At 52.4% G+C, this 26987-nt stretch overlaps 1 protein-coding gene across 8 annotated transcripts in view; it reads left to right on the forward strand.

Moving 5' to 3' along the window:
* PTK2 (protein tyrosine kinase 2) overlaps nt 1–26987 on the forward strand; it is a 165346-nt gene that overhangs the window by 113761 nt on the left and 24598 nt on the right. For 7 of the 8 annotated variants that reach the window (XM_054691950.1, XM_037499500.2, XM_054691951.1 and 4 more), the window contains 6 exons: nt 224–324; nt 1779–1894; nt 2668–2768; nt 5308–5397; nt 8025–8229; nt 20497–20608. In XM_054691950.1, the coding sequence (XP_054547925.1) occupies nt 224–324; nt 1779–1894; nt 2668–2768; nt 5308–5397; nt 8025–8229; nt 20497–20608 (725 nt within the window). Of the gene's footprint in view, nt 1–223; nt 325–1778; nt 1895–2667; nt 2769–5307; nt 5398–8024; nt 8230–19829; nt 19945–20496; nt 20609–26987 lie in introns of those variants that run through there. The other variant, XM_054691953.1, reaches the window with a different exon arrangement.

A 26987-nucleotide genomic window follows, 5' to 3' on the forward strand; every position in this document is an offset into this window, starting at 1 on the left:
CCTAGAAGTACCTGTCCCTAATTCTTAACCTTCCTCATGGTGTGGTCTCCCCTGGGGACTGGCTAACCAGCTCGCTGCGCTCGAGCTCAGGCCCTACCCACTGCCAACCTATGCCCACCTGTGCGTCCAGTCCCCACGGCCATCAGTCAGCCTGTGTGTGTCAGCCTGTGTGTGCTGAGTTGTCTCAAGGAGAGCTGTAGTGACCTGCCGCCTGTCTCCCCAGTAACCATGCGCCAGTTTGACCACCCACACATCGTGAAGCTGATCGGTGTCATCACAGAGAACCCCGTCTGGATAATCATGGAGCTTTGCACGCTTGGAGAGGTACTGGGTGCGGGGTGCGCTGCTGGGGTCCCCCAGGGCACACTGTGAGCATGTGGCCCTAAGTTGTACATGGCGTCTTCCCTTGTGGTGCAGAAAATGTGGGTGCAGGGGCTTCCTCGCTGCACCCCAAGCCCACCCCTCCCCTAACTCATCGCCACGCGTGCCTTAGACCCACCAGGCCCATGCACATGGAGTTTCTCCCCCATGGCCCCGTGGTCCCGAGTGCTGACCCTGCGGCTTGAGAGGGAAAGATGCAGTGCTGATGGAATCTTGAGCAAGTTGATGCTAAAACTTTAATCTTTTAGAGAATTCACTTTGCAGTATCTTTGAAACCAGCTGATATTAGTCATAGTTTCTTTTAAAAATGTGAGTAACAGGATGTGAGCAGCTCCTCTCTCCAGTGCTGTTTCATCTGCGTGTCACCGTCACCTGGCTTGTTAGACAAGCAGCCCCAGTGCCCCATGCTGCGGGATCCGGGCAGGTGGGCACCCCATGCTCTGTCCTAACCCTCAGGCAGCCTGTGTGGTTGAGGAGCAGTGAACACTGGTCTTCTCCAGGGCCTACGTGTGTCTCTGACCCAGAATCTCAGTAATTCAGCCTCTACCTCATGCTGCACAGCCCTCCTTTTTTAAAGGGCCCCAAACATCGTGCAGGTTTGCTGGGAATTGGGATTCAGGGCCCTCCCTCCTCTTAGGAAAGCACCCCCCACTCATCCTTTGAAGGGTCCTGCCCAGCGACCCCTGCTCTCTTGAGTTTCGTGACGACCAGCAGTGGACGGAGGTTGAAGGCCACTACTAACCTCTTCCTCTGCCCTTTCTAAATAAAATGGAGTGCTTGTTCCCATGGTTTCTGCTTTTGCTTTTGGAGAATTTGTTAATTCTTCTGGCTTAAAAAAAAAGTTGGCAGGTCTTTCTCTCGGGTCATTGTGTCACATGGGCACTGGCATCCTCTCCCTTCACTTGCGTCCTGGGAGCAGGGTGGCCTGGTCGGCTGCGTGCTCTGCTCCCGACAGGTCGTGGGCAGAGGCCTGGCCAGGGCCTTTGCTTCTTGCCTCTGGAGCCCCTTTCCTGCCGGCCGGGGGCCCAAGGAGTGGGCGTGTGGTGAGCACACTTTGTGTGCGGGGCTGCCCTGAAGGGTGCGGAGCTGCTGTCCGGCGGCTGTTCCTTGGCGGTGCTTGTGCTGTCCTCACCCCGGAAGCATCTCTCTTTCCAGAAATTTGTCTACAGTCATGAAGATTTCAGTTTTACAATAGGATTTCAAATAAAGAATGACTAACCATAGTATCTGAGCTAATAGGCTTCCTCGGTGGCACTTTTTATTCAGGGAAGACAAAAGCCATTCTCATAAAAGTGCCTCTGGAATTGGTCAGTGTTGGTATGAGGGAAGCCCTTTCACTACTGAGTTCTTACTCTGCATCACTTATTTTTCTTTTTCATCTGGCCACTCTTCCAAAGCTGAGATCATTTTTGCAAGTGAGGAAATACAGTTTGGATCTAGCCTCCCTGATCCTGTATGCCTATCAACTCAGTACTGCGCTGGCCTATCTAGAGAGCAAAAGATTTGTGCACAGGTAAGACCTCGCCGAGGCTCTGAGCCACCTCTGGGCGGGCTGGGGGTGGAAACCAGCATGGGACAAGTTCCCCCATTACCTGTGATCCTTGTGCCATAGGGCTCGGTACAGGTGTCCCGCCCTAGCGACGTGCTGCATGTTAATGTACACGTTTAAGCTCCTCATAGAGTTTGAAACATCTTATTCCTTCTACAAATACTCTTGAGAGCCTGTGCGTGGCACAGAGTTTGTGATCATATGGCCGAAGCGGATGCTGTCCTGGGACTTTGCAGGAGCCGAGTCACGAGTGACACCTGTTGGCACTCTGCACGGCTGCATTCAGAACCCAGGTCTCCAGCTTGAATGCGTGTGAAAGTCCTGACAATTTGTCTTCCCTTGTGATGTCAAAATTTTACTGTCTAGCCTTAATGAGCTACATCAGCAAAATCCTTTGAAGGTGCTCAGAAGATGAACTTGTTTATTGAAGATTTCCTTAGTAAAGCAGGTTACAGACCTCTGTTGTGTGTCACAGTCAGTTGGTATGAATGTATGAACAGCAGTAAATTGACTCATTATTTGAGAATATTCTTTGCTATCATTCAAAATAATAATCATGAGTAAATATCTGCCAAATGTTATATGTATTTGAAGTAAAATAATAAAGGTGTCTTTTTTAATCATCTGTTTGCATTGTATTTAAACTCTGAGCATGGATATGTATAATACACTGGTTGAATTTATACGTTCGTTTTTCCTTGTGTTAAAATACATTGTCCCAAATTCTTACTTACCAGGGATATTGCTGCTCGAAATGTTCTGGTGTCCTCCAATGACTGTGTAAAACTAGGAGACTTTGGACTGTCCCGATACATGGAAGACAGCACTTACTACAAAGGTGAGCCATCAACGCGGCAAGTGAGAAAGGCTCAGGGTGCTTAATGGTTTTTAGTTCTTAAAAAAGGAATGTTCTGATATGCTCGGTTGACTGTAGAGCAAGGACAGCCTTCTCACCCGCTGGACATCCAGAGGCAAAAGCCTGTCCCATCTGAAATGTCAGCTCAACATGGATCTGAGATTTGATCATGAAACATAAAACTGTCAGGGGTCTTAGGGAGAAATCTTTGGAGTCCAGGACTGCGCAGAGTCCTTAGGCCTGACACCGAGTCAGGGTCCAAAGGAACGCATGGAGCACGAGCTTTGCTCTGTCAGAGAGGCAGCTCAGGATGAAGGCGCCCAGTACAGAGTGTACCGGAAGACAGTGTTTGCGAGCCGTGTCCCTTGCAAAGGACTAGCATATATAAGGAGCTCTCAAAACTCAAAACAGTTAGAAAATGGGCAAAAGAGAGGAAGAGAGCCCTCACTGTAGAGACGGCCGTCAACACAGGACCGGATGTCCATGTCTTCATGCAGGGGGACGTGCAAAGGAGGACAAGTGATGGTGCCCCACGCTGGCTGGATGCAGACACAGTCACGCCTCGCTTCTTGTGAGAGTGTAAATTAGCACCACCATTCTGGAAAAGAATTTTCCAGATTCTTACACTGAACCTACAACTACCCTAATCCCAGCAGTTGCTCTCCTGGGCACTGCTCCCTGGAAATGAATATTTGTTATGTTCACACAAAACCTGCCTTTGAATGTTCGGTGCAGCTTTGGTAGTAGCCAAAGGCTGGGGTCTGCCCAGATGCCCCTCAATTGGAGGACACAGAGACATGGCAGCCGACGGCCCTGTTGCCCGGGAGAGGCCTGGTGTGGCGCAGCTAATGCCTGTGAGCTGTCTTTAACTTTGCCTGTCTTTGAATCAGATTGAATTGGTCCTTCAAATTATTACTAAGCAATTATTATTACTTCCATTTTTCAAAGCCAATTTCTTTCTTAATTTGTTTGGCTTTTATGCGGCAGCAAAATGACCTGAATTTTCACATGGAAAGCTCGTTTGCTCTTACGTGGGTCATGTCTCCTTTTTTACGTGCTTTTTGTGCACTGCAGCCTGAATCAGGGCTTGCACGCCTTTGTTCTGGGGGAGAAAATTCAAGTCAGCTTCCCACTGTTTTAATTTAATCTAATCTCCAGCTCGAACCCTAACTAGTCCAGGGCCTAGAATTGCAAACCTAGGGTGGCCGGGCCTTCACATCACAGACAGTGCTTAAAATGGGCAGTGGACAAGTTCACGCCTTTGTTCCCATCTCAGATAAGCTCTGGGGGGGCAACCCCAGAAGGTCAGTGTTCCTCCATGCAGAGCCCAGATGTGTAGCAGTTCGCTTTGAAGGAATCAAGTAGAGGATTTGACCTCAGTTGTCATGAAGCCACTTGATGTTAGATGGGGAAAAAAATCAAGGACGCAAAAATCATCTCCTGTGGCTTCTCGAGCGGTGCCCCCACTGTCGGGAATGCGGGCCTTTGGCCTGGCCAGGCCTGCCGAACCTTGTCACCCCTTCCCAGGCCTTCCCAACGCCCCCCAGCCTCTCTTGCTCCCTCTGGCCCTGTGCTGTATCGAGTGCCCCTTTTCTGCCTGCAGACAGGCCCTCCAGATGGGCTGTCTCGTGACCCAGCAGCCGAAGGCATGTGCTGTGAGACTGAGATTTCCAGTGTGGCACAGAGGAAGTCCTTGGGCTTCTAAGAAGGAACAGTTTCTACAGAAATGGGCTGTCCTAAGGAAATTCTCTTTTCATTCCTTTGCCCCCACCTACTTTTCACGCCAAGGTGCCAATACTCCTCGTCATTTGCAGATTCCTTACTTGCACATTTGCGGAGCCACTAAAATGAGTAACTCCCAAGCCCGTCCTGGCGGCGCTCTTATGTCATGTGCAGACACGCATGGGACCACAGAGACATGGAGTCATTTCAGCTGGAGGATGGAGGGAGTGGGACTCACAGGGAGTCCCACAACCCTGTGAGTCCCACAGCCCTGGGCCAGCTGGTGGGCGGCAGTGATCCCAACTCCCAACACCCACTACTGGGGTGATGTAGGGCAAGCCTCTGGCCCTCATTTTCTAGAGAAATGGCACTTCCAGGAAAGGTTTTCAGAGACAGAACGGTGGCCTGTGTAGGACACATGTCCCCGTGTTTTCCTGGGAGCAGTGTGGTTCTGTGCTAGAGGCGACTTTGTGAAGCAGGCGCGAGCTGCAACTGTGCTGGCAGCAGGCTGTCCCCGCCTGCAGCCGCAGCTCATGAAGCCTGTCTCACCACACCACAAGCTGGCACCTCCCTCTCCCTCCCCACCCCTGCCTGGGAGAAGGCCGTCCTGCTGCGTGTAGCCACGCGTCACCCCAGAAGCCCTAGAACATCCAGGAATGACAACCAGTTCCCCAAAGAAATGGGCGGTGCAGGGGCTCAAAGAGCTAAGGGGTTCGTCCTGACAGTACAGTCCTCGGGTGGCTGTAACAAGCACCTAAGCCGGTCACAGGAAATTCATTTTCTGAAATTTACTTTCTAGCTTCCAAAGGAAAGTTGCCTATTAAGTGGATGGCTCCAGAGTCAATCAATTTTCGACGTTTTACCTCAGCTAGTGACGTGTGGATGTTTGGTGAGTATTTTGATAAATTTTGTGTTCTTAAATTTTTTTTTTTAAGATTTATTTATTTATACGAGAACCGGGGTACAAGCCAGATGCGCGGGAGGGTGAGAGGATTCACCAGAGACAGAGTGGGGAGCAGAACAGGCAGACTGACGAAGTACACTGCTGAGGGGAGCAGCGGGCGAGACAGGAGAGGTCTGCCGCGCCATGTGGGACTCTCGCCGGCCGGCCAGGATCGAACTGGCGCTGCAGAGGCTGTGGACAGCTTCACAGTGCTGCACTGAACCGCCTGCGCCACCAGGGGAGGCCCAGTGTGTTCTTAAATTTCGTACATCCTGGTGATAAGCATGGTGCTACCTCTCCCCACGTGGGCAGGTGGGCCTCCTGAGCCTGTCCTCCCTCAGACCCTTCCTGGTTCCCTGGACAGGTGGTGATTGAGCATGTAACTGCACAGCTTTCAGGTGTGGCTTCTGGAGTGCTCTGCTGCTCTGACTCTCCTGCTCCTGTCACTCTTCCTTTTGGTTTCCTATAGCGGCTCTTCTTCCATTGCCAGAAGAGACCATTTTCCTTCCTTCTTTCCTCTTTCTCATCATCTTTTCATTTCTTTTATGTGAATGACCTAACTAGTTCACCTTAAATGGTTCTGTAACAGCCTCTCAAATGCAGAGCATCGAGAACTGTGGTTAGTCTCCTCACTCTGGAAGCCGCCCGCCTTCCTGACCCCTCTTGCGTGGTTCCCCTGAGACGTCTGAGCCGTCCTCCCTGTCTGTGCGCTCTGGCCCCGTCCTCCCCTCTGGGCGGCCCCCTGTCCACCCCAGCTCAGGTCCGGGCTCCCTCGCTATGCACCGCTGACCTCAGCTCCTTGACCCAGATTTTAAAAGACTTGCCTTTCCCCTGTGGGTGACACGCCCTCCCAGTCCATTTACCCTGTGCTGCCCCTTCCACCTGAACCCCTTTTCCATACCCCCTTTCGCCTGTCTGAACTTCTCAGATCATTGCCATCCCCCTGCAAGGCGTCTCCTCCCTGCCACCCTGGGGAGCAGATGCAGTGCCCCTCAGAAATGCCCTTTCTCTGCATTCCTGCACTTCCCTGTCATCACCCCGGTGACCTTGGGGGTGGGACAGCATCTCTACTCGAGCTTCAGCCCCTCTGAGGAGAGGCTCTGTTAGGTGTGTATACCTTTATTTTCCCGGGATAAGAGTTACTTGATTCATACCAGGAATGTGTTAGGCATGAGTTGGGGCCTTGCTTTGGTTCCATTTGCCCACGCGGTGGCCTTGGTCACGTCGCTGCCACCTCCTCATCTGAGTGTGCTTAAGAGTCTTTAGGTAAAAATAATTCTAAGAAGTGACAGGATCATGTCACGATATCGGCAGTACTTCCTCCCCTTTTTGGCCATATAAAATAATAGCGTGCCTCACGATCAGTGGCATCTTAGATTAGGTAAAATACTGTATTAAAGAAATGTATGGTTATAAGGATGAGGGATAATAATTAAATATCAAAGAAGAGGACCCAAGACATGCTAAGGTCTCAAGAAATTGTACTCAGTATTATTATTGATAATGTTATTTCTGGTGAGAAAAGCAGAACTAAGGCATTATTTTTCATGCACACTTGGAAATTATGGCGTGTCTAGGGGATGGGGAGCAGCAAGGCCTTAGCAGGACAAGGCAGGGGCTGCCTGCACTAGCTGACGCCTCCCACTGGCAATCCATGCTCGTCAGGGCTTGCGTGTGCTTCTCAGAAGGTGCTGGGCAGGTGTGTGCTTCTGGGTAGAGTGAGCAGGCCTGTTGAAGCTGGTGGTAGAGCTTGTGGACGCACTCACTGCCTCTCCCCCCGCCCCAGTGGGGGCAGCACTGTGACTTCCAGGACAGGTGTGACTCGGGAACAGAAGTGGTGTCAGGAATCTGAGCTTCCTGGCAGAGAAAGGCTTCTGCGGACGGTGTTCCTGGGCCTGGGCTGGCTCCTGAGATCATTGGCAGGTGTACTGGATGGGGAGGATCTAAAGTTTGTCCTCCACTCCTGAACCGGTGTTCGGCCCTGGAGCATCACTGTAGCTGGCAGGCTAAGGTTTTTTGTTTTTTTTTTTAAAGATTTATTTATGTATTTATTTATGCACGCGCTGGGTATCAGTCAGAAGCGCTGGAGGGTGAGAGAATTCACCAGAGCCAGAGCGGGGAGCAGAGCAGGCAGAAGGACCGAAGTACACTGCTGAGAGGAGCAGCGGGCGGCAGGAGAGGTCTGCGCGCCGGGTGGGACCCTCCTCCGGTGGCCGGGGAGCAGCCGGGGATCAAACCGGTGCTGCAGAGGCCGCGGGCAGCTTCGCCACCCAGCACTCAACCGCTGCGCCACCGGGGAGGCCCAGGCTAAGGTCTTCTAAAACAAGGTTTTTAGGGACTTATGCGTCTTAGAGAAAAAGATTTTTTTCTTTGGTTGTAATTTAGTGTTTCATCAGTCATATCATATTAAAATCTTGTTAGTGTTGTTATTTTATAACAGAGTTAACAGAGTGTTGCTTTATTTAGCTGATCTCCCACAGTCCACAGCTGGTGCTTGCGCACCAATGATGAAGTTGTTGCTGAAACACAGACGGCGCTTCCGGCTGATGGTCTGTTGTTCTCCCGCCTGACAGGTGTGTGTATGTGGGAGATACTCATGCACGGCGTGAAGCCCTTTCAAGGAGTGAAGAACAATGATGTGATCGGCCGAATTGAGAACGGGGAGAGGCTGCCCATGCCTCCAAATTGCCCTCCCACCCTCTACAGCCTTATGACGAAATGCTGGGCCTACGACCCCAGCAGGCGGCCCCGGTTCACAGAGCTCAAAGCTCAGCTCAGGTAGGAGGGGCTGGGCTGGGCTTGTGCTGCTCCTGCTGGCTGCAGGGAGGGCTGCTGGGCGCCGGCTGTGCCTGGCGCTGCCTCCTTGACTTGCGTCTCTTTTTTCCTTGCCTGGGTCTCGGTTGATAATGTCTTCAATCTTAATAGGCTTCAGGTGATGATCAGACTCCACTCCTGCCTTCTGACTAAGCATGGCTCACAAGCGCCGTAGTAATCCCATCTCTACCTCCCAGTCTCCTCACGTGACCCCCTCTGGCTCCTGGGTACCCCGCTCCAGCAGGACCAAACTGTATCTGATTCCCCACAACTTGCGCTCTCCTCACGTGCTGTCTTCCGTCAGAAACGCCTCTCTCCCCCCAGTAGATTCCTGCCCCACCTTCAGAATTCAGCTTCAATGCTGCTGCCTCCTGGAAACTCCAGCCCACCCTTCCCCTGAGGGGATGGCCGCTGCTTGGCTCCTTTCCCCGTTCTGGCACTGCACCTGCATTGTCCCCTCGCTCTTACACCCCCAGTAGTTCCCAGTCCCCGGGCAGGAACAGGGTTCTGTGGGCTGGGCCCCCAGTGCATCTGCCTGGGATCTGCTGCCCACCTGGCCTGGAGTTGCTTTGTTTGGCCGTGTCCCTAGCCAGCTCCGCACTCTGGATGGACATCCCCGTGTCCCACCGGTCTCTGCAGCCATGGTGCAGGCTCCGGCCCTGGCCCTGACTGAGCTCGGTAAGCAGCTGCTCTCACCTGAGTCAGTGTCTGGACTGAGACTTAACATTGTCATCAGTAAGCGGTTCTGGCAACACATGCACATGGAGCACTGGGGTACACGAGCCGCTCCCCAGCCGTGGGCTGTGCGTGAGGATACCTGCTTTCCTGTCAGGGTGCTGTGTGTGTGCGCTGTATTTTAGTTTATTTTAATTTCATGAAATTTACCAAATACGAGGGTGCAGAAGACCCCGACAGCCAAGACTCAGATACCAGACGCCAGACTCAGATGCCAGAAAGATCCATGCAGCCAGCAGCTGTTTGCTAAGACCTACTCTGTTCTGAGCTAGGCTCTGTGGATTCAGCTGTGAACAAGACCTAGTGAAAGTCCAGTGGGGGCGACAGATCAGAGGTGAGGGCACGCCCTAGAAGGGCTCTTCTTTGGGCCCCAGGGCAGGACTCTGCTCTGCTGTCACACAGTAGGCCTGCAGGCATTCCCAGGCAGCTTTCTTCAGGCTAAACCCTCATACCTTAAGTCTCACGTAACTCTTTTTGTGTATTGTCTCACTCTTGGAGCTGGATTTTGACTGTGCTTTATTTCATGTCTCGCTCGTAATGTGTCTTGATATTTCCTCAGAACTTGACAGGCCCCTTCCTTGAAGTCTCCCTGTGGTCACTTTTGTTTCTGGCCTCCCTGCCTCTCCTTTATCTCTTAGACTGCAGTTCCGATCTCCACTCTCCGCCGCCACCGCCTTCCTGAATTGTTACCTTTCCTGTGAATCGGTTCTTGTCTCTGTCTTTCGCTTCCATCCTGCCCTTTTCTCCCAAGTCCCAAACCTGTGCTTGAAATCTGCTGGACAGTTTCTTTCTTCTGAGGCCCAGCTGCCTCCTCAGCCAGCTCTTGCTCACCTTCTCTAGGCGATGCTAGTGCCTGGATCTTCTCTCCCTCTGGGAATCCTCAGGAGTTGTCCTGAGGAGTCCCTGGCTCACTGTGCTCACCCCTGGCCACAGCCCCCTTGCCACTGGGCCTTCCAACCCCTCCTTACCCGCCGACATGGCTCCTTCGGCGGGCTTAGGAAACATGGCTGGGACTGCCTTGCTCACAACAGGAATGCGGGCCTCTGCGCCTCTCTGTGTCGGGCAGCAGCCTCGAGCTCCTTCCTCTGGTCCTGTCCATATGCTGTGGCCACACTGACCTCGCTTCAGCTGGGACGCCTCGTCCTGCACCTGCCGAAACCTGGCCCAGCTCTCGTGGCCTCTGTTCCGTTGGCTGCTCTGCAGCTCACAGGCCCCAGCCTCCACCTGGGAGGCCTGGAGACTGTGTTCTGGTTGTCATGCTCACCCTGCGCCCGCCGCAGTCCCTCACACTGAGCCCCGCGGTGGCCTGGGCCCAGTCCCCGGGGCAGGATGACTAGAACACTTTTCCTGCCCTCGAGGAGCTCACAGTCTAGTATGTCTCATCCCCTACTAGACTGAAGCTCCTTGAGGACAGGGATCGTCATACTCACCTCCGCATTGCCGCGGTCAGGGGTGTGCCTGTCGTGCAGTGGGGGCGCTCCTGCGAGCGTGCGCTTGGGCACTGAGGCATTGGCCCCCAGGCGGTCCCAGACGTGTCAGAGCTGAATGCGTTTGCCTCTAATCAATAGGTTTCTTCTTGTGCACTCTTAGCACGGGTAATTAAGCATTAGTTTATTCTAGGTTGCTCTGTTGTAGTTAGAAATGGTGTTTAACTTTGTATTTTGAACGTGTGTGAGTATCAAATAGACTAATAAGACATACAATATTGCTTGGATATGTATATGTAACAATGTATCACACTAAGACCTTTTATTGACTTTCAAATTTTTTATTCTATCCAAGATCGTAAAAATTAAATTTTGGATCACCCTTACCCATGTCTGTTAAAAGCGTTTCCCGAAACCCATCCTCGTTGCTACCTAAAGGGAAGTCCTGCCAGCAGGCTGAGGTTGCTGTGGGGCCCCACTTGCCTCGCCTGGGCTGCCTTTGTTTCCCATGGTGAGTGGGGCGGATGCTCTCGGGAGCACTGGTGGCAAGCAGCGTCACACAGTGCCTGGCTCGCACTCCCTGCATCTCGTGAGTCAGCTGTCCCGCTCACATCCTGCGTTCTTACTCACGCAGGCTCCTCGCTCCTGGACAGGAGTAGCCGTGGGTGGCCTGTTACAGGTGTAGTATTACAGTCAGATTTTGTGGTGATTAAAAAAGTGTTTAGCCATTTAAGTGGATCATTCCATCTAAAGAAGGTACTAGGCCCAGGAAGCCACAGCAAACAGATTTAGGGTTTGCCCTTGTGAAGCTTGTGTTCGAGGACGCTGGTTCCACAGTATTCTCCTTGACAAAGGTCTTTACACCATAAAAAAAGAATTGGCAGTTCTGTCTCAGTGTGGGGAAACATTTAAGTTACTGTGTAGTTTCTTAAATCCTTTTTAGATAAATGATGGCAATAAACAGTAAAATTATCAATTTAAAGTTTTTTGAAGTGTTGTATTTTTTAACTTCTTAATGATGTACAAAGATAGGAACATAGAACTAGGCCAAGAAGTAAGTAGCTCGCGGGGTGGGGTGTCCACAGTTGGGTATACCCTTAGAACCAGCAAGGAAGCAGGCCCCCTTACTCCCCCCACCGCCTTCCCCGCCATGGCAGCCCCTCCCCAGCTTGCTCGTTCCTGCCTGTGTGCGTGAGCGGCCGTGCTCGGGGTGTGTCTGTTGTCACAGCTGGTTTTGCCGCACACTTGGTTGCACGTTCTCCATGCTGTGCAGGCGTGTGCTTGGGGCTGTCTGGGCATCTCCCCTGCTGCTGGGATCGGATGCTTCCAGCTTGGGACTGTCGCCGTGCTGGTTCTGTCACTGCAGATCCGTGTCCTCAGGGAGCGGCTCGCAGGGCCGGCGGGCACATGTGCTCAGCCTCGGAGACGCTGCCTGATTTGCAGCATCCTGCTCCCAGCAGTGACTGCTGGCTCCAGTCAGAGGCTTCTTCGCACCTGGGAAGTTAGACCTTGTTTCTACGCCGCCACGTAACCATTTGAGGTTGGGTAAAAGAATGTACCTGGCCATCTCTGTCCTACAAGCATTGAGCTAGAAAGTGTCCCATTGGAATGTGCGCTGCATCAGCAGGTTGTTCATATTGTTCAGTTGAAAAGGAAAGAAGAAAGAGGCAACAAGTTTACTATTACAGGGGACTCCTGCCGCTGGTTTTCTCACATGTATTTTTGTGTCAGCGGCAGCGTCGCCGGCATGTGCCTCCTCCCATGCTCAAGGGCTTTGGAGGGTGAGTGTCACTGTGTTGCTCTGCAAGTACCTGCGCTGTCTGCAGCATGTTGTCACGGCGTCTGGAGAGTGTTGCATTCAGCAGCTGTGGCGTCTGGAATCGCAGATGTAATGGGAGCAGTTTAGGAAGTTGTCGACGAGACTGAGTCTCTCTTGTGGGCTTGGACTACGCTGAGTGCGGGCCTTCTGTGTGTTGGCTTAGGTCACAGGTACCTGCTGTGTCTCCAGGTGGGACCTGTTGTCAGGGCTGTTTTTACTGAAAACTGTCGTGTTTGTGTGCCTGTCGTGCAGAGCTGGCCTTTCAGCATCTGTTTGGACAGAGCAGCTGCATCCACGCGCCATGCCCCCGGCAATGACGCTGCTGCTCAGGACACAAACTGTACTGCAGTAGATGCCGCACCAGGCCAGCTGTGCTGTGTGCATGGGTGACCTGTGACATCACACACACACACACACACACACACACACGGACTCGCCTGTGTGTTTTGTGTTGTGCAGGTTACAGTTTAAGAAGAATTTTTGATAGGCTGAGGCTTTGGACAAGAAATGGCCTCTCTGAAGGAGCTAGGCCACAAGTGCTGCCCACTCTCTGGCCTTTAGGATTAAATGAGATGATCTGGAGTGTTTTCAGTGGCTCGTTGCGGTGCACTGTGCCAGGCATGCTGGCATGATGGTAAACGCGGCTTTTGCTGATGATCCAGAAGGAACCTGGGGCTCTTAGAGAACAGAAAAGTAATTTGAATCTACTAAGTGTAGTTTTTATTCAGATACCAAAATAGAAAGCACATCTCTTTGACATCTTACAGATGTCTTATGGAAACACAGATTAAAAATTTTTAATCTGGGGCCTCTCCTGGTGGTTCAGAAGTTGAGCGCTGGGCTGCGAAGCTGCCCGCAGCCTCTGCAGCGCTGGTTCAATCCCTGGCCGCCGGCGAGGGTCCCACATGGCACGCAGACCTCTCCTGCCGCGCCCGCTGCTCCCCTCAGCAGTGTGCTTCGTCAGTCTGCCTGTTCTGTTCCCCGCTCTGGCTCTGGTGAATTCTCTCACCCTCCTGCACTTCTGACTGTACCCAGTGCTTATATATAAATAAAAAAATAAAATAAAATCTTTAAAAAAAAATTTCAATCTGAGAACAGCATCTTAAAAATTATTTTAATCCTTTGGAGTCTTCTTGTAGCCTAAAATGCCAATTTAAATTTGATTAATGACATGAACTTGCTTGTGCTTCTTCAATGTGTGTTTTTGCAAGTTGTTTATTTGCTTCCAAAATTCCTTTCAAAGGTGGTGTCGAAATTCCTCCTTAGTCATCACTGAGCATTTTCCTTCTCATTGCTGCACTGTTGGGTCTAGATATTATCTACAGGAGTAATCTGTTCCTACTGACACTCCAGTATACTTCTTAAAATGTTCACAGCATCTGACCTTTATGAGTTCCTTTTTGGGGGGCCTCCCTGGTGGCACAGGGGTTAAAGTCTCAAGAGTTATCAAGCTATCAGCAGCCACTGGGGCCTGAGTTTGATCCCGGGCCAGAGAGCTGACCCACACGGCACAGCAGACCTCTCCTGTCTTCCTGCTGCTCCCCTCAGCAGTGGATTTCAGTAGGTCCACCTCTTCTGCTCCCCACTTTGTCTCTGGGGAGTCCTCTCACACACACAGCCACCCCCCACAACCCCCCGGCACACCTCTGACCTACACCTCAGTTCTTGTATGCATAAATAAATAAAATTAAAAGACAAGAGTTCCTTTTTGGGGATAAGGGAGACTTAACCTTCCCAGTAATAAGACTAAATAATAAATCTAGATTTAACAGGAATTAGACATTGATTCTAAGTTGTTTCCACTAAAAACTGTGTCTTCACTGATTCTTATCCGGGGAGAGCTCATTTCCTACGCCGGTTCTACCCACAGGTAGGCACAGGGCTGCCAGGTGAACCCCCAGGGGCTTCGTGTGAGGTGAGCAAGCCCTGGGTGGGGCTGACTGTGCAGCTCGTCCCTCTAGGCCCCGTGTACCGGACAGCATCACAGGTGGCCTCGGGCAACTCTGTGCTTGACCCTATAGCCGCTTTTAGTGTGCGTTAACAGCACTCTTTCACTTCAGGAGCCTGGATGAGTTCATGGGAGAGTCAGGTCGCATGCCCTGACCTATGTAGATATCAAGAGGGGGGCCACAGCTAACTCCCACAGCTGCAAGACCAGTGTGGCTTCTTGTCAGCTGGCCCCAGAGTACCCATCCTCACTGTGTGAGTTGCAGCCTGCCCACCCTCCTGTTCCTCCTGCTCTGCTCTCCCTTCACTGTCTTATTTGTCAAGAGTGACCCCTGACTAGTGAAGCTGACACTTCAGTTGTAATTCATGCATTTGTTATCACCCTAGCCCCACCCTGAGAACCCTCAGTGATCCATTCAAAACTTAGCTTGTCGTCACCATCACCCCTCCCCTTCAATTCTTTCTGCTGTCTCTTCTCCCCAGTTTTCTCTCTAGTTATTCTTCACTTTCCAATGCTGAATTTTGTCTCCAGGGTTATTATCCCTAAGAACGTTGAGGAAGAATTGACCTGGTATGGATGTCCTCATCCTCTCTGGACACTAAAGCATTGGTGGCTCCAGGTGGCTCTGCTGCTGCCTTGGTGTACAGAGAGGACGGGAACTTGAAGGGAGGGATGGAGCCTGCATGAAGCAAAGGATAAAATGTGAACTCTGACAGTGACCAAATCAACTGTCCCCAAAGCCCATCTGGGAACAGAAGTAGTTTTAGTCTTGGCTAAAAGGTTCAACCCTTTGAAGCCAAGGCTTATCTTCTGCACCTTGTCCTCTCTCTGAGTGCCTCAAAATGTGCATTTTAGTAGTGCCTTATGCATTTTTAGTGACTGCTCCAGGAATTACAATGCATAGCTTTTCCTTTTCACAGCCTACTTAATAACTGTGCTTTACTTGAAACATAGAAACCTTGAAACTGTGAAGGTCCCTCTGCCTCCACCTTAGCCCTGGATGCTCTAGGTGCCACATACATCACATTTGGCTGTTAGTGACCTGAAACACTGAGGTTTCAAGTTTTAAATAGTATTTTGAGGAAAAGTAAGGAAATGGTCATTTCTGTTTTATCGCATGTGCTGCCTTTCCGTCTTCCTTTCCCTTCACCTGGACCTCCCCTTAGCCGGTCCTCGTGGTGGGAGTCTCTCTATCTGGTGAATTCCATTAGTGGTTAGTTGGACACAATTTCACTGGGTGTAGAATTCTGAATTGACAGGTATTTTTCCCTCTTTAACCACTTCAGCTATTCTTATACCATCTTTTGACCTCTGTTACCTCTCGTGAGAACCTTTTTCAAGTTGTTGCTTTGTATGTAATATGTGGGGTTTTCTGTCTACATTTAAAAAATTTTTTTTTTAATCTTTGGTTTTCAACCGTTAAGATGTGCTTGGTTATAGTTTCTCTGTATTAATCACACTTCGGGGTTCACTGAACCTCTTGAATCTGTAAGAGTATGTCTTCTACCAAATTTAGAAAAGCCTTTGACCATTGTTTCTTCAGCCATTTCTCCTGCTCTAGTCCAGCTCCCTGTTAGAACAGGAACTGAGATAGTTCCTTCTGACCCACCTTTGGATATGGTGTCTTTCAGGCTCCAGGTGTTTATTCTCTTCACCCCCCACACTTTTTCTCTCATAACCTTCAGATTGAATAATTTTCATTTATCTTCAAGTTCAAGTATCCTCTTTGGAGTAATCAGCCTCACTTCAATGATTTTTCTTTTTCTTCTTGAAAAGGGATCAGTCTCGGGCCTCCCCGGTGGCGCAGCGGTTGAGCGCTGGGTTGCGAAGCTACCCGCGGCCTCTGCGACGCCAGTTCAATCCCCAGCTGCTCCCCGGCCACCGGAGGAGGGTCCCACATGGCGCGCAGACCTCTCCTGCTGCCCGCTGCTCCCCTCAGCAGTGTACTTCAGTCCCTCTGCCTGCTCTGCTCCCCGCTCTGGCTCTGGTGAATTCTCTCAGCCTCCCGCACTTCTGACTGTATCCAGTGCATGTATAACTAACAAACAAAACTAAATAAATAAATAAATAAATAAATAAACATGCCTCTATAAAAAAAAAAATGTTTCTAAAAAAAAAAGGGATCAGTCTCACATTTATATATCACACAATTTTAGGCTATATCCTAGATGTTATGACTGGTAGGTTACAGAAACTCTGGATTCAGTTATATTTCTCCAATGAGTATTCTGCTGTTTCTTTCCTTGCTTTCTTGTTTATTTGAGCCAGCAAGGTCTCAGATTGCAAGTTTGCACCCTTCTGTATGCAGCAGCTTAAATCTCCACAGAATCCTCTCTGCCCTGTCTGATTGCTTAGAGCCTATGCTATATGTTAATGGTTCTGGGCTCAGCTAGAGGTTTGGATAGAACTTGTACCAAGGATTTGCGGTATCCCCACTCTTCCTCCTGAGATTCCCCCCTCACTTTCCACCAGCTATGGTGACCCAAACTTAGTTCTGTGTTCTTTAGGCTTGCTTTCTGGCTAGTGGCCATTAAATAAAAAGTGGGAACTCTGTCAGACCATTCCTCCCTCCCCATGTCCACTTCCTCCAGAGCCTGTGCTGTCACAGTTTTCTTTTGTCGTCATCGTCTATACCTGCTAGCTGCAAGAAGGGTAGTCAGTAGGGGCTGCTGAAACATGCCAGAAATAGAAAGACGTCCCCATTTTTAAGTTAGATCTTAGTAGAAATCACTTTGTGTGTGTGTGTGTGTGTGTGTGTGTGTGAGAGAGAGAGAGAGAAAGAGAGAGAGAAAGAGAGAAAGAGATGGATAACAGCAATCCTACAAAAGTGCTCTATTTCCTGCATGCTGAGAGCCATAATCAGAGAACAGCGCAGTGTGGTGTGTTCTTGGAATGGGTGTCCATTCTTCTGAGCCTGTTTACATGCTGTAACGGATGGTGGCAGTTAGCTGCCAGGACAGCCAGCCACAGACACGCATCTCAAGTCTCCAGACTTGTTTTCTGCAGATAGGAGGGTTGGGGGAGGGCTGTTGAAAGGTCAGTTCATTCCTCTGTGGTGAGGCAATGCTCACTAATCATGAAGATCAGACTTCAGAACTGATATTCCCATGTACTTGCCAACACAAGTCATTTCTCTCACGTCTTTTCCCTTCCATTTATTATTGCTCTTTGTGTGGATATTCTCCAGATTTGCCAAAGTATCTATGAATCCAGACTGATTTTATGTCCAAAGCAAATTCTGTGATGCCATCATGAAAGTATGTATATTCAGGTGACCCGAGTCAGATCTTTAAAAAAAAAAAAAGTTATTTGAGTAGAGCTTTTCTTATATTTAAAGGAAAAACTACAGTATAGTTTCAAAGAAAAGTAGTACAGTTACTCAGGAAAAATGCCACAGAAACAAAATAGATAAAATCTCATTTCTTTCCCAGTATATATAAGGCAATAAAGGTGTAGAACTAACATTTACTCAAAAGTCTTACTGAGCTTTTTTTCACAAAATTATCTCCATCCTAACAATAAATAGGACAGACAGAACGTTCCTTTGTAAATGAGGAAGTGCTTTGCTCGAGGTTGCAGGATTCAGGCCAATGCAGGTCCCAGCTGGGGCCATCCCTCCTGGGACAGTGTGAGGGCCTGTGTCAGCTGCTCTGAACCCATATGTTTTGGAGACGTGTCTTTGTTTCTTAGCTTGGGACTACAAACAAGGAACCTACCAGCCTTTCTTGCTCTCTGTGAAAATACCTTAGACATGAGATCACACTTTTTTGCTCCAGGAAGGAAATTTGGTAAAATCTCTCCATCCTAATTCCTGGAAGGTCGTGAGACCGTTTCGTAGGGAGGGCTGCAATGAGAGAAGATAGGCAGGGCAACCCTTACAGACAGGTATGGCCTTTCGCTGTGAAAGTGGGGGGCAGAAGAAAAAGCTGACGTTAAGCACTCTCTCTTCACACTTCTCCTTCGTGATGAGACTCCTTAAATGAAAAGTCTCAGTTCTCATTGATTCATCTATTTGCATGTTTGAAAAACCAACCCTTTTCATTTAACAAACTTTAGAACACATGAAAAATCAAAATCAACAAGCAACTGTAGACCAGAGACACGCTATGGAGGGGGAGAATTGTACGGGGACTATAACCAAGATGAAAAAGCATACATTGTGCGAAAATGAAAAATGATATAAAATATATATATAATTTAAAAAATAATAATAAAAAAGAAAAAGAAAAACCAACCCTCAGCAAAACCCCCAGGGTGCACTGCAGGCCCTGGGGCGGCTCGCGTCCAATGGAATGTAGCGATGCTGCTAAAAATACTGGTGGTGTGGGAAAGTATGTTTGCCTCTGACCTCCCTGGGCTCAGCAGTCCAGTCTGCGCTCCCAGGGCCCGGGACCCTGCTTGGGCATGTGTGTGCGTCCACGGTGCAGCCTCCCAGGTGAACACAGGTCTCGCGAGTCACTCCGAGCGGTGAACCGTGACTTCTCAGAAGCATCTTGACTTGGCTTTTTTGGTGTGAGTGTGAAACACGGAGCCGAAGGACTCTGCTTCCCAGGTGTCGCTGCGTTTGGTGAAAGAAATAGAGCGTGTCTGCCATGGGCAAATGCTGAGGAGCTGAGCCCGTATCCCATGGGAGGCGCCCGGTCCACGCCCGGAGCTGTGGAGGGACGCGCTGTGTGTGTGTGGAGGAGCTCACCGGTGCCTTGGCGGGCCAGGAGCCAGGCAGGGCGTGCGGGCGGAAGGCCCAGGCCGCGCGAAAGAGGGTTCCTTTATGGGCACGGGGACCTTGTGGGTGAGAGCAGGTTACTGAGGAGGCCAGCCTCGGGCTGGCTGGCCCTCCGCCCAGCAGCCTCCCCCTGGCATGCAGGAAGCGGAGCCACAGCTGGGGTTCAGTCATTGGCTCCCCCAGCCGAGGACCTGGTGTTAGCAGGGCTTCTTGGGCTCCTGCATCTGGGCTCGTCCGGGCATGTGAGAAAGGGTGTCAGGAGCAGCTCTCAAACTCGTGGGACCATCTGGGCGGACAGACACCGATAGAGCATTTCAGGAGCACCAGCGTCAGCCCAGGCCTGCTGGCTTGGGGTGCCCTGCCCATCCCGAGGCACTGCTGCATTCTGAAGGGTTAAAAGTCTCGTTCTGTTTGGAGCAGGATAAACCCATGTCACATTCTGAGGGGTGTGGACTCTTTTGACTAAAAACTTCTCTGCCGAGGGCTAACACATTCAGTGAGGAAGCCGTTCCCTCTACGTAAAAGAAAGTCTTGTCTGTGACCACTGCCTGCTGCCTCAGGGAGACGCCTGCATTGTCTGTCTTTCCCTGATGGGAACAGTTTGTGTCCCTGAGCTAGTGTGTGTGAGAAGCAGCGCGAGTTAGACTCTGCTGAAGCAGGAAGGTCTCTTTGAACGAGTTGAGCAAATTCCCAGATTAGCATGGGGCTGGGCCACTGACCTCACTCTCGTGAGTAATAGGGGTGGTTCCTCACGGCTCTTGGAAGGCAGAAACTGAATGAGCCACGGTGTGAGGACTGCAGGCTGCAGGCGCCCGGTGGGGACCAGGTTTCCGCGCCCGAGCCTTCTGCCCAGGACTCTGTGTGCAATGGGCGGTGGGCAGGGCGTCCCCCTGGCTGCGGTTGGGGCCCCTCGCGCCCTGGCAGAGAGCCAGGACTGAGAGGCTCCAGGCAGGCAGGGCGGAGCCGCGGCCCCAAGGGCCGCGAGATTATGTGGGACAGCAGCTCGCCTGGGCTCAGACAGGCAGGGGTAAGTAGCTCGGTGACTGCTCTTTGTCCACCGCAGGCAGGGCGAGGCTGGGAGCTCAGGTGCAGGTATCCTTGCGCGGCGATCACACGTGGTGCTGGTTCGAGGGAGCCTTGGCAGGAAGGTTGCAGGGAGTGATTTTGGGAGACTTTCAGCCAGATGGCGCGTCCGTCACATAACATGTTGATGTGGTCGCACTGGGTGGGGACCTGTCCTGAGACGTGTCTTTGCTGGGCCAGGGCTGCTGGGGCTCTCTCCTGCTAATCTGCTCCCGCTCCACGTAAGCACGGCATCCAGACATCCCCTCTTGGCTTCTCTGTGATTTTTACAGCTTCCCCGCGTCTCACCGCTGTCCCTTTCTCACCCGCAGTGGGACTGTAAGTGGGCAGGCCTTTCAGCCAAGCCTGTTCCCGAGCCTCTTCCCCACTGTGTGAGGGGCCCTGCTTTTCCCACCCACTGCTGCCCCCTGGGTGCCTTAGCTAAGTCGGGGTGGGATCGGTGTGTGCTAACGTGCTCGGTTGTCAGCTCCCCTTACACAATGTATTGTCTCTCTAGCACAATCCTGGAGGAGGAGAAGGCTCAGCAGGAAGAGCGGATGAGGATGGAGTCCAGAAGACAGGTCCCTGTGTCCTGGGACTCCGGAGGGGCCGACGAAGCTCCGCCCAAGGTAGCAAAGGCCCCCGCCCAGCCCCTGACTTGCATTACTCCAGCCAGCTGCTGAGGCCTCTGCGTAGGCGTAGACGCTCTCCTCTGGGGGCAAGCCAAGTGTCAGCTTATTGTCAGAGCTGCCCTGCCCCCGCTCCTGGCTCCCTGCCCACTGCTGCCCTCCAAGCCCGGCCTTGCGGGCCTGCTCTGCAGCTGTGGGCTCTTGTAAGCATCAACAACTAGGTTAGATGTCTTTGCACCCTCTTCCTTTCTTGTCCTCACTGGCACACCCTGGGAGGGTCTCCTCTGCTGGGGGCTAGGGGCCTCGCTAACAATCAAGGCACCAGCTGCTTTCATTCTTAAGAGACGTCTCATCCCACCCATCCTTGTCCTGCTGGGTCTGGTGTGTGGAGACCCTGTGCGCTTGCTGTCTCCAACTGGAGGCACCGGCATCCTCTGCCTGCTGCCCACCCTGTCCCTCCCTTCTCTGCCCATGCGGCAGCTCGGCGCTGCTAGGGTCAAGCTTTGGACAGAGGCATCCCCTAAACCCTCTCCTTACCTTCAGGATCCTTCTGTGCCTGTCGCTCTTGACAGGCATATTTCACACGCTGCTTCCTGGCCACAAGCAACCCAGGTCTGGTGGTTGTCTGGAAAGTAAACAGTTAATAGGAGGTTGAGTGGGGATTTGTAGCTATTTGCTATTTACTTATGTAAAAATGTGTTAGGAAACTGACAATTCTTTTTGTTTTGAAAATATTCAGAGATCTATTAACACAAAGTGCTGTTTATTTCTTTTTAAGATTTATTTATTCATACATACAGGAACTGGGGTATAGGCCAGAGGTTCAGGGGGTGAGGAAATTCACCAGAGACAGAGTGGGGGGCAGAACAGGCAGATCTACTGAAATCCACTGCTGAGGGGAGCAGCAGGGAGACAGGAGAAGTCTGCTGCATCATGTGGGTAGTTCCCTGGCAGGCCAGGGATCAAACTTGTGCTGCAGAGGCTGTGGATAGCTTCACAGTGCTATGCTTAATCCCTTGCACCACCAGGGAGGCCCACAAAGTGTTGTTTAAATATGGTACTAATTTATCATGCTACCTGAAAGCTTCTGTCTTTGTGGCCAACATTCTTTTTTTTTTTTTTTAAGATTTATTTATTTATTTATTTATTTATTTATACAAGCACTGGGTACAGTCAGAAGCGCGGGAGGGTGAGAGAATTCACCAGAGCCAGAGCAGGGAGCAGAGCAGGCAGAAGGACCGAAGGACACCGCTGAGGGGAGCAGCGGGCGGCAGGAGAGGTCTGCGCGCCATGTGGGACCTTCCTTCGGTGGGCGCTGCAGAGGCTGCGGGCAGCTTCGCAACCCAGCGCTCAACCGCTGCACCACCGGGGAGGCCCTGTGGCCAACATTCTAAGCTGCATAATCGTGAGGGCTCCCACACTCAAAGTCAGTGCAGCGCTGTAGCCCAGCCTCCTGCACACGTGGCGCCAGGTTTGTTCCAGGTGTTCCTCTGGGCTAGCTAGGGACAAAGCCAGAGCGTTCCTCTGTCTCCCCTAGTCTACCAGTAAAACCCTTAGTCACCCTGGGAAGAGCAGTGCACCATCCCAGCCCCCCAGCTTCCCACGTGCCTGTGGCCCAGCCCAGGACTGCCCGGGCCAGAGGCAGGCGGAGGCCCCACAGGCCAGGCACCTACCTGTCCCCTGCCGGCACCTTTCCTGTCTGTGGGGTGGGGTGCTAGCATCCCCTGCCTCTGGGATGCGGGGAACACTGGCGCTTCCAGCGCCTTCTCCCAGAATCTAAGGAGGTGCTACTCACCCCTAAACTCAAAATTAACACTTTCCATCTGAAGGTTTTTCTAAATCTCAGCCTCTGACACTTAGTAATCATGTGGCCAGATTTCAGAAGCTGCAGTGTTAGCTTCACAGGATGGAAGGTGTTAGTCTGGTTTTCATGTCGGAGTCAAAGACCAGCTCTGCTTGATTTGACTCCTCAGCCCGAGTCTTACCTCTGCGTGAGTGTGGTCCCAGGCGGCGGCCAGCCCACAGCCCACGAGGCCATCACCACTCAGGCTCAAAGATTCAGACCCCTGAGCCTCTTCGGCCCTTCACAAAAGTCTGACAACCCAGATAATGGTTTCACCACCAGAAGACCATCTGCAGTTGTGTCAGTTCGCAGTTGCTTAGGGTCACGTATGAACAGATACCCTAACTGTTCCCTTGGCTGACCAGTCTCATACCACATGGGGTTTTCCCCTTCTCCATGTTCATCTTTAGAGTTAAATTCTGCTTGTTAGGGACACAGTACTTGGAAGTCTGAGGATGCCATGGCCTCAGTGGGTGGGTAGGCCAAAGCTTCCTCCCTGCAAAACAGGCGCATCTTCTGAGACATCAGGCCTGTGTAGATAGTTGGTATTCCGATAGGTGAAACATTTACGTAGCTTAGTTTATAAAATACAGACATTTTTGTCTCGCCTTTCACAATTCCAAAGTAAACGCTTAGGTGTGCTCCATTATGTAAAGCGCTCTGGCCACAGAGGGTCAGGGCTGTGTCCAGGAGCGCGTCTCCAGTCACGCCTGCAGCCGTGGTCTTGCAGAGTTTGCCTGGAAGAGCCCCACCAGGCAGGACTCAGCTAGTGTGCGGGTTTCTTTGTGCCAGTTGCTGCCCTGCAGACCCCAGTGGACCTGAGAGCCTCAGGATATAACATCCTGAAGTGCAACCGTCTCGCCTGGGTGGGCACCGAAACCCACCTCCTAACACTGCCAGCTGCTGTCTTCTCTGCGCGTGTGGGGGCTGCACTGGTGGCATGGGCGGGCACCAGGGAGAGACCCGGCTGCTAGGGAAGGGCCTCTGCGAGAGCTAGAAGAGTGTGAGGTACAGGTAGCCGCACGCCGGTGGCTCTGTCGCGCACCACCTGTCTCCAGGGCTGGACCAGCCCGCGCCAAGGAGGAGCCGGTGCCACCTGCAGTGGCTCCCAGTGAGACACTAGAACATGTCTCCAGCAGGAAGTAAGACAGTCCTGTCAAGGGACACAGCTGATCACCTGTTGCCAGTGGTAACACTTTGAGTTTTTAACCAAAACTTTGAATTTTGGAAAACTTCTATCCATCGCCATGACTCTGACAGCCTCCTAGTTCTTAGGCTTGTCAGAAGAGTTCAGGTGATGTCACCGGCGTGATTGCGAGCTCAGTGGTGCTCTCTGCTAGAAGTACCCGGGGTCCCTTCCTCCCCTTTTCAGGCCAGTATCTCCTCTGTGGCCTAGGGGTTCTCACAGCGCTGGCAGGTGCCCTCAGCAGTGCCCAGCAGACACTAAAAGTAGTGGGCTTTTGCTGTCAGGCTTGGGAATTACACAGCACACGCCAGCCAGTGGGAGGCACGGGGGCCGAGAACGAGCAAGGCACTCGTGACAAAGGAGCTCGTGGGGAGCAGCCACCGGGATCCCTGTGGCTGGCAGTGTCCTGTCAGCCCCCCCGAGCTGAGGTCAGGCACTTGGCGCTGCACAAAGAAAAGCCAGGTTGGGGGGGGTGCGGGTTCCAGCCTATGTCCCCTCCTGACACAGGTCTCGTCAGGAAGGTCTCGGCGCTGTGCCCTGGGTGATGGGGGCAGGACGTTACGTGCTCCCATGTGGTGAAGGCCCATCCCCGGATAGGCCAGAGCAGTGGGTCAGAGTGCAGAGCTGCGGCTCCAGATTCCAGAAGGCCACTAACCACTTGTTGAGCTTTGATGTAGCATCAAAGACGACGGGCCAAGGAACCTAAACACGCCTCCCTTCCTCAGGGACGCCATGTGAGCCAGCTTCCTTTGGGGGCTGTGGGGCAGCCATCTCACGGGCTGAGGAGCACATGCTCACCTAACTGGTTCTTTCACTTTTGATCAAAGGTGATTCTGATTTAAATATGCGCAGGTGTTGTCCAGAAAAACAGACACTCTTAGAGCCCTTGGTGATGCTTAAGAATTTTAAAAGGTCCTAAAAAGAACAGATTTGAGAGCAGCTGCTTCAGAGCCATGCTTCTCGCTCCCGGTCAGACCCAGCGTCCACTTAGGTAGGACACTGCGAGGTGCCAGGTCACCTGTCCTGGCGTGAACACGGACATAACAGAAAGACTGATCCCAGCGCCAGCTCTGGGGCCTGATGCTGCCTGCTCTAGAGCGGGAGACGCGGCCTGAGGGCACACGCTCACAGCCTGTGCCACGGCCCCATGCGCAGTGGGGCCAGGACCAGCGACGCAGACCCACCCACAGCTGAGCATGGTCTCGCTGGCCTGGCGAGCCCCAGACAAAGCAAGGGGAGTGGCCCCTGCTGTGCACCGTGGCTGCTGTTCTGGGGTGTTCGGGCCTGAGGAACCCTGAAAAGTGTACTTGTGTGAGTAGGTTTTGGGACTCACAGACATTCCTGTGTGAGGTCCAGGAGACCTCTGAAGGCAGAGTAGGGCCCGGGCCCCAGCCCCTTCTACCTGCCTGGCCAGCACCCAGCCAGGCGAGAGCTGCCCACGTACCCTGCGAACACCCGGTCGGAGCACAGCACCCCCGAGAGCCACCCCGCAGCCCGCTCTTCCTCCCGACTCAGGGTGTTCACCCCAATGCCCGTGCTCCAGCGCGTGCCTCCCTGAAATGCGGGTTGCCGTCACCGAGGAGGGATGTGGTACGCCTCCTTGCCCAGTGGCCCCTCTGGACATGTGCACGGGAGCCATTCTCGAAGCACTCGACATACGGCCACTTATTTACTCTCACACCCATGAGGCGGCTGCTTCTGCCCCCTTCCTGGCTGGACTCGAGGCACCTGCCCAACCCGCCGCTGTCCTGTCTGCAGAGGTGGGGCTGGCCAGAAGCACACCTGTGTCCCTACTGCTGTCGCTGAGCAGGCTCAGCCTCTGTGCGATGGTTTCGTCCCCACAGTACAGTCTCTAGTAACAGGGCCCACGGCCTTCACTTGCATCGCTGAGACATTCTGCAGCAGCGATGCCCTCACTAACCAAGTCCCTGTGCGGTTTCCTTTTTCTTGTGTGTCTCCCACGCTGGCCCTGGAGGAGCCCTGAGCATAGCGCACCTGGTGTCAGACCGCAGCTCCCCATGGTGGCAGGCAGGGCGCCTTCGTGTGACCTGACTCGACGCCAGCCCCTGAGATGGGCGCCAGGCTCCGCAGACGGCCTCTTGGAGAACACAGTGGCACACACGTGGGGTCTTTGCTGTGTGGTGCCGCCCCCAGGATTTAAGCTGGGGTGCCTGGCTGGTCCTGTCCCCTGTCCTAATTCTTGCTCTGGGCTTCTGCCCTGGGTTCCAGAGTGTCCCAGGCCACTGCTGTGCTTGGGGCAGCCTTTCAGAAGAAGGCTGCCGCCTGGTGTCACAACAGAAGCCTCTTAACCCCTTGTTCAAATGAAACCTTTAAAAAATACGAATTTGAAGGGTCGTCCCTCGGGCCCGAGGAACACACTTTGAATTACCCTGGGACAGGGTGGTCTGTAACCCCCTCCCTGCCCTTCCTCCCTCAGATGTCTTTGGGTTTAAAGCCTGTTCGCTCAGGTCGGAGTCGACCACATTGGGCACCAGAATGCGGCAGGACCGAAGGGGTAGGGGAGCGTCTTCCACACTCAGTTTGAACAGTGCAGAGCAGCAGAGGGAAGGGACTACAGGAGAGTGGGGCCTCGGCTCATGCTAGGTGGGAGGACCCGGGCTGCTCTGCAGGAGCAGTAGCTTGTGGAAGCAGAAGGGGCAGGAGGTATCTGGCAGGGAGCGCCCGGAGCGTCTGGAGAGGCAGCTGACAGCCCACACCCTCAGAACTTAACCTCAGGCGCAGCCCATGTTCGCCCCTGACTGTGTGCCTGCGGAACTGAGGCGTCTTCCCTGAGAGTCACATCCTAAGCCCCTTCCGTTCATTCTGTCCTCATCTGCTGCAGAAGGTGTGATTGCTGCAGGCTTAGGAAAGACGCACTTGGCCTATTCCAACCGTCGCATTTCAGGCTGAGCCCTCTGCTGTGGACTCGCAGTCCACACGGCTCGCAGTCAGGCAGCCCCTCTCGCTGGACCCCTGGCGAGGGGCAGGAGCAGCTCACTGCCCACCCAGGGCCACACCGAGGGGCTGGTGACTGTGGCGGTGAAGGCTGTCCGTGTGCCTGCGGTCACTTTTGCATCGCCTTTCGGTCACTTCCAGCCCTTCGCCCCCTGTTCAAGCAGGCGGTTGTATTGTTGAGTCTTCAAAGTTCTTTAAGGCGTATTCTGGGTGCAAATCTCTTGTCAGATACGACTTATAAATACTCTCTTCCTTCTGTGGCTTGGCTTTTCGCTTTCTTGACAGTGTCATTGGCAACACATAAGTTTTCAATATTGATGAAGTTTTTTTCTTTAGCTGATTGAGCTTTCTTGGTGTTATTTCTAAGGAAACATTGCCTACCCCTCCAGGCCACA

The sequence above is a fragment of the Talpa occidentalis genome, unplaced genomic scaffold, assembly GCF_014898055.3.
Source record: "Talpa occidentalis isolate TD23 unplaced genomic scaffold, MPIMG_talOcc4v2.1, whole genome shotgun sequence".
In the NCBI taxonomy this organism is placed as follows: domain Eukaryota; kingdom Metazoa; phylum Chordata; class Mammalia; order Eulipotyphla; family Talpidae; genus Talpa; species Talpa occidentalis.